At 39.7% G+C, this 6,664-nt stretch overlaps 1 protein-coding gene across 1 annotated transcript in view; it reads right to left on the bottom strand.

The window, feature by feature from the left end:
* Nucleotides 1-756: 756 nt before the first annotated feature.
* The window catches only part of ELP4 (elongator acetyltransferase complex subunit 4), a 141,716-nt gene continuing 135,808 nt past the window's right edge, over nt 757-6,664 (bottom strand). The window contains exon 10 of the mRNA XM_033928281.1: nt 757-1,060. Coding sequence (XP_033784172.1) covers nt 929-1,060 — 132 coding nt within the window. The 3' untranslated portion in view covers nt 757-928. The remainder of the gene's footprint in view (nt 1,061-6,664) is intronic.

Below are 6,664 nucleotides of genomic sequence, written 5' to 3' on the forward strand. Positions count from 1 at the left end.
TTGGGCGTCTGTTGCAGCGGTGACGGACAAGCACGAGGGCCAATGAAGAAGAGTGCCGACCCCAGCCATTCACATGTCCTCATGCGTTCTCTCTGCTGCGGGAAGGAACGGTGGGACAAATCTCAGCCCAGATCGCAGGCCAAATTTAATCACCCCGGGCCAGAGTTTGACATGTGACATGTCTGTCCTATATGCTCAGCACTGTGGGAGTGTGGAAGGCTGCCAGTGGAAACGCTGGATTACAAAAAGGTACCAGGGGTGAGGGGGTGGGGCGGTATTTGCTCCACGAGACGCATCCTTATTTCCACCCACTTTTTTGGGGGGAAAAAGTGCGTCTTATGGAGCGAAAAATACAGTACATGCATTTTCTATTTAAGTGCATATTTTCAAAAGTATATGCATAAATGCAAAACTCTTCCCGACCCGATTTGCTGTGTTACATATATACAGCTTGTATCTCTAAAGGAGAGGAAGAGATAGTAGATGGCATGGATAGGCCAGATGGTCTTTGCCTGCCTTCATTTTTCTCTGTGTGGCTTTATACACATATTGGCCACACATTTTATAAATATTGTTGTGCATATGTGACTTTTAAGTGCACAAATGGTACATGCTATCCCATGCACTGCTGGCAAATTTAGCACATGGAATCTGAAGCATCTTAGTACATAGGTCTCATCATTAGGTATCTTGAGTGATAAACTTAGCAGAATTTCTGAACACTTTCAAAATGAAGCCACAGCACGCTACTTTAGAGTCTGGTAAAAAGGCAGAATCTGTATTTGTTTTTTTCAACATTTTCTCTCAAAAACAACTGTATAATATAATAGTACAATGAGAACATATGACACCATCTTGAGCATGCATTTCTAAGGAATATATACGAAAGCCATTAACAGTCATAAGTGAAATTGCTAAGCAGAAATCACTAGAAGTCCAGGTGCGTCCGGCCTGTGGTCAGATCAGCCCTTCCTGCACTCAGCACCTTGCTGCATTCTGACAGGTCCTGTTTGCTTGAGCGACTCACTCTGTCTGACACGTCTGGTGGCAAATGCAGGCACTAGATTAGGAGATTTTCCGGAGAGAGAATGGAAAAACAAAGAAAGAAAACCATTAATTTGTTTAGAGATCACATTTAACATTTTGTACAGCACCCCAGTTATTCCACCTTTACAGGGCCATTTACCAACAGGTAGTGCATTCGTGTAATGTCATTACAAGTGTGTTATTCACTGCAGACTTCAGAGTGTAAAATGGGTCTTGTGGGAAATAACGCACCAGAAGGCTTATCCCTGGTATCCGGAGAGTTTGCATCCTCTGGAGAGACAATTACGTCACTATGATGACGCTGATGCAAGACTCACTCTTTATCTCATTTAGTCCACTTCAGGAAATTAGCTCAGTTTTATATATCAAGTGTCAATCTGGATGAAGAAAGAAAATTTACTTCCCCTTCCATAGAAAGATCTACTCTAATCTAATTTCCATCTTATATACCGGATCATTCCAGCAAGGACTCAAGCCGGTTAACAAAGATTTAAAAGAATATAATAGAAAACAATAATGAAAGTAATAGAAAAATTTTCAATAAATTAGATCAGTCCTCAGTTAAAAATCTCTGAAAGACATAAGTTTTCAGATTTTTCCTAAAAAGTGATAGAGATAATGACGTTCTGATAATTGAGGGAAGATCGTTCCAAACTTTTACCAAGGAATAGGATAAGGAATGTAAGAATTTAGCTAGGGTTTTAATCCCTTTAACAGAAGGGAAGAGCAATTTAAATATATGTGTATTCCTAGTAGTGTGAAACTGAAGAGAGTTAAATGATAGAGGTAATAAAGGCGAAAAAATTCCATGTAAAATTTTAAAAATTACATTGGCACACTTAAATTGAATTCACCAGTAAACAGGAAGCCAATGAAGTGACCTCCACAATAAGAACATAAGTAATGCCTATGCTTGGTCAGACCAGAGGTCCATCACACCCAGCAGTCCGCTCACGCGGCGGCCCATCAGGTCCAGGACCTATATAGTAATCCTCTATCTATACCCTTCTATCCCCTTTTCCTTCAGGAAATCATCCAATCCCTTCTTGAACCCCACAACTGTACTCTGTCCTATCACACCCTCTGGAAGCGCATTCCAGGTGTCCACCACCCTTTGGGTGAAGAAGAACTTCTTAGCATTGGTTCTGAATCTGTCACCTTTTAATTTTTCCAAATGCCTTCTCGTTCTTGTAGTTTTCGAAAGTTTGGAGAGGCATGATCATATTTATGTCTTCTAAAAATTAATTTGGCTGCAGTGTTCTGAATAAGTTGTAGCCTTTTTTGATTAAATTTGGTTAATCCGATATACAGGGAATTTGCATAATCCAGATGTGCCTAAATAATCGTTTGAACCAAAACTGCAACATGATTTTGATGAAAAAAACCTTGAAAGATCCTAAACCTTCCAGATTTTTTACATTAGGCTAATGAGCAACCCCTTTTCCTTTGCCCTCTGCCTCCTCCAGACTCACTGCTGATTGTCCTGCATTAGTGACCACTGTGCATCCTTGCTTCCCCTGGCCATTGTTCCTCTAAGCACGTGGGATCTCTCAGAGAGAGAAAGATATAATGGTTACTGTGGATGGGTAGACAAGATAGGCCATTTGGCCTTTATGTGCATTCAATGTTTCTAAGACTGATTCTATTATTTCTTGCTGTGATACCTTCACTAGTCTATGTCTACCCTCAACTCATCACATTCAAGTACTGCTAAAATATTTGAAAAAAATCTTGGAAAATCAGTCTGTGCATATCGCATGTGTCCCTCCCCCAATACCTGCTGGATGTATGAACAAGAGAACATCACAAAACTCAGATGCCATCTCCAAGAAATTTTCTTTTAAAGTCCATCAGATTTGTGTAAATTGTGATACATACAAAGAAATCAAATTAAAGTTAGAGCATCAATTTTTTAAAATGTACAATAGATGAGAGCGTTCTGAAAAGATAGGTTAAAGTTCCCAGAATCTAGCAGTTGCTTAGATATTAAGGTTTCAGAATAGAAAAAGTAGACCTGAAATAAATAGTCACTGGAAAGAGATTAAAGCCTTCAATTTTAGAGGAAGAAACTGGACACACTGTGGGGTGTTTCAAGATTTTGGTTTTATCCACAGGTATACAGTTTAGAAGATGGCATTTTTATTGTTTATATAAAGCTATAAATACACTCAAGTTGAAAGTTTATACTTATCGCAGACTCAGTAGTTTAGTGATTTGGCATTTGGGTCATTCTATGTCAAGTGGACCAGGAGCCCACGCTCGATCCCCTTGAAATCCAACCAAATTTTACAGGGATGTTGTCTAGGGTCTCAAATGAAACTCTGCAAAAGTTTTTGGATCTATCTCAATTTGGTCAGGAGCTAGGGGTGGTTGAACAAAAGCAATCGATCCACTCCCATGCCTCGTGTGACCTAAAACACCAACTTTGCTTAAGCACTGCGGCAGAAGGAAACTACCTAGGAGTCTGAAATTTTGCAGTTTGGTACAACACCTTGGGGCAAGTTTCTGTGCCAAGTTTGAAATCTTTTGCAAATGTGCTTACATTTCTACAGGTCAGCAAAATAGGCAAAAAATTCATGAACAAAAATTTTTGGCAAAGTTTGGCTCCATACTGCTGCTGGTAGGCAAGTCAGCTGATGGTACAACTTTACCAGCAGACATGTACCATGAGGTACTTCCAAGATTTGCAAAACGAACCTTTACAGTGAAGTGAAGCTTAAGATATGATCATTCAAAAAATATGGCTTTATGTATTTATGCAAATTTTCACTGTTTTTCAGATTCAAATATCTCTAATGTGCCGTTTTTTTGAAAGAGCATGTTTTTTTGCTACAGAAGCTGTCCTGTTTCATCTTGGACCCGACGTTTCTTTGGTGAGAATTAAAGCTTCAAAGATAAGCATTATTTTGTCTTCTGAAGTCAGTAACTGCAACTCTTTTTAGATCATTGTTGACTGGATTTTATTCCTTTAGCTCTTAAAACTGGCCTACAGAGTATCCAAAGGGACCTTTTTATTTGTTACTACCTGGAATTACAGTTTTTCAGATCCTTATTGAAGTTCTGCCTTACTTATTTTGTCTGTTAGTACATCTCAAAAATCTCGCCAATCTTCTGTTACTTTGTTGAGTTATATTTACTTGTTCATTTCACACAAGCTGGACCAAATAAACATTTACTTTCAGATCACAAAAACAGTTATGAGAATGTTGATCATAGCAATTACAATGTTATAGTTTGCTATGATGGAATACAGTGAAAATGGTTTGAAGTCGTATAATACTTTAGGCTCTCCTTCACATATCATTTATTTGATAACAGCATTCTCATACCCAAAACACCATTTTAATACAAACTTTCATTCATTTTGGGAACAACGAGATTTAGAAACGACCTATCATGCTCACAATTTAGGGAAAGAAAATTTTGAGAAGTCTGTAAAATTTAACACAAACTACACTAAAATATCACAAAAAAAAAGAAGAAAAATGCTCTGACTGGAGTGCAAAAAAATGAGAATATACTTGTCAAACCTATAAAAGCTCAAAACGTTTTGAAAGATGATGGCAAGTTATTAAAACTTAACCACTACATAGAACTGAGTGCTTAGGTTTAGGAATAAGGAGGTTTAGGAATAGTGTCTCCGGTAAACATGTGAACATTTCTGCAGACTACAATGTGGAATCAGCTCAGAGGGTGGTGACTCAATTGATCACTTTTCAGCATCATAAATGGGAAGGTGAGAAAGGGAATCAGATGTTGAAGCCAGAGCCCAAAGTGTGAGCTTTCCACCCCACATACCTGAGCTGGGGGGGGGGTCTCCACGAGAAGCCTTCCTCCGTCAGAAACATGGAAGTTGGTGGTGCTTTTCCAGGGCCAAATTGAGCATACATGGAAGAGGCCCACTCTCTGCGCACACTACATTCATGGGGGATTGGAGTGGGTGGAGAAGAGAGCTTCTGATTATGGGGTTTGCGGACTCAATTTTTGTTCTTTTTAGGCATTTCTATACCATCTGTCAAGGTTATCTAAGCATTTTGAGGATTGAGTGATTTGTCCAATTCACAAGGAGCAGCACAGGATTTGAACCCACAACCTCAGCATGCTGAGGCTGTAGCTCTAACCACTAGGCCACTCCTTCCTCAATTTTGAGGGGGACCTAAGTCCCCAAGACTATACTGTGGCCATGGTGGGGGGGGGGGCTGACTCTTTTGACTGAAAAGATTCATTTTTGGTGTGTTTTAATGTACTCACCAAGAGCACAACTGCTCTCACTCCCAGAGAGCACTTTTAATTAGTGGAAGTCCATGCTCACAGTTTTCTGCACACATCCTTAGGGCTGGCACACCCTTTCTGTGTGATTCTACTGAGGCTTCTTGTTATGAGAGGAAATTAAATTGCTTACCTGTAATTAGAATTCTCTCGCATGAGCAACTCAGTAAATTCACTAAACCCAATCTACCTCACCTTGCTAAGCTAAAGATGCAGGTCTGTCTATTTTTTCCTTTGGCCTGACAGCTAGATCATTAGTTTTAATCTGATTCAGGTTGGAAAGTATCTAAGTGGGGTGTCCAAGATGAAATGTGTCAGATGACAAAGGCCCATATCACTAAAACTATCGTCACATTTGCACTGGCTGATACCACCATCGGCCAATGACTGAAAAAGTACATAGGACATAAGTACTAAGTACACTGTACTTACTTGCTGGAGAAATGGAAATCACTTAAAAAAAAAAAAAGAAAGCAAAGCAGATAATGACAGTTAATATGGAAAAGAGCAGGTAGGGAAGAAGAAAGGCAAACGCAGGGTACCCTGAACAGTGAAATGCTTGCGAGAAGATCAAGGCAATGAGCAGCGGGAATCTTCCACCCTATAAAGTGCTTGTCAGGTGAAATTTGGACTACGGAGTTCCATCCTCAAAAAGGATATCGAAAGAAGGAGCACTGAATTTATACTTGCATACTTACCCATGCTGACTAATTGCCCTCAGAGAAAAGAAACTGAGGAAGGATTCAATTAACAAGTAGAACTAATGGGCCTCACAGGGATATTTCCAGTGAGCAAAAAAACAAAACTCAGAAGCACCCTTTAAAATGAAAGAGAAATAGATTTCACAGTCTTTAATGATCAACATTTGGCCAGAGGAAATAAAGCTTTAACTAAGACAATAAGAAGATTCAGAAGAAACTGGAAAAAGCTTCAACGCTTAGCAGAAAAATGTCGAGCCATGTCCGAGTCCAGGAGGGACTTCGTTTGTTCTGTGCTGCACACCTGGCCACAGATGTTGAAGGTTTATTACCTCCCTCTTAATCACTGCGTAGGGATAATGATTAGGCTTGACAGACTCGATACCCTCCCCCCATTCAGTCTGATCAACTCATAGGGTTCAAAAATGCCAACGACATTAAGAGAAATCAGTGGTAGAAATCAGTGGTTGGTACATCTTACCAACCAGAATTAATAAAGAGCAGAAGGTTCTGTCCTTTCTACTTATTAGCCTTCCAGTAACCACATCACCTACAGTACCATCAAGGGGGTTGGTGGAGGGGAATAGGGACTTGTATACTGCATTTCAAAGCCGATGTCAGCTCTGTGAAGTGTTATGAGATCCTAATAG

The sequence above is a fragment of the Geotrypetes seraphini genome, chromosome 19, assembly GCF_902459505.1.
Source record: "Geotrypetes seraphini chromosome 19, aGeoSer1.1, whole genome shotgun sequence".
Lineage (NCBI taxonomy): Eukaryota > Metazoa > Chordata > Amphibia > Gymnophiona > Dermophiidae > Geotrypetes > Geotrypetes seraphini.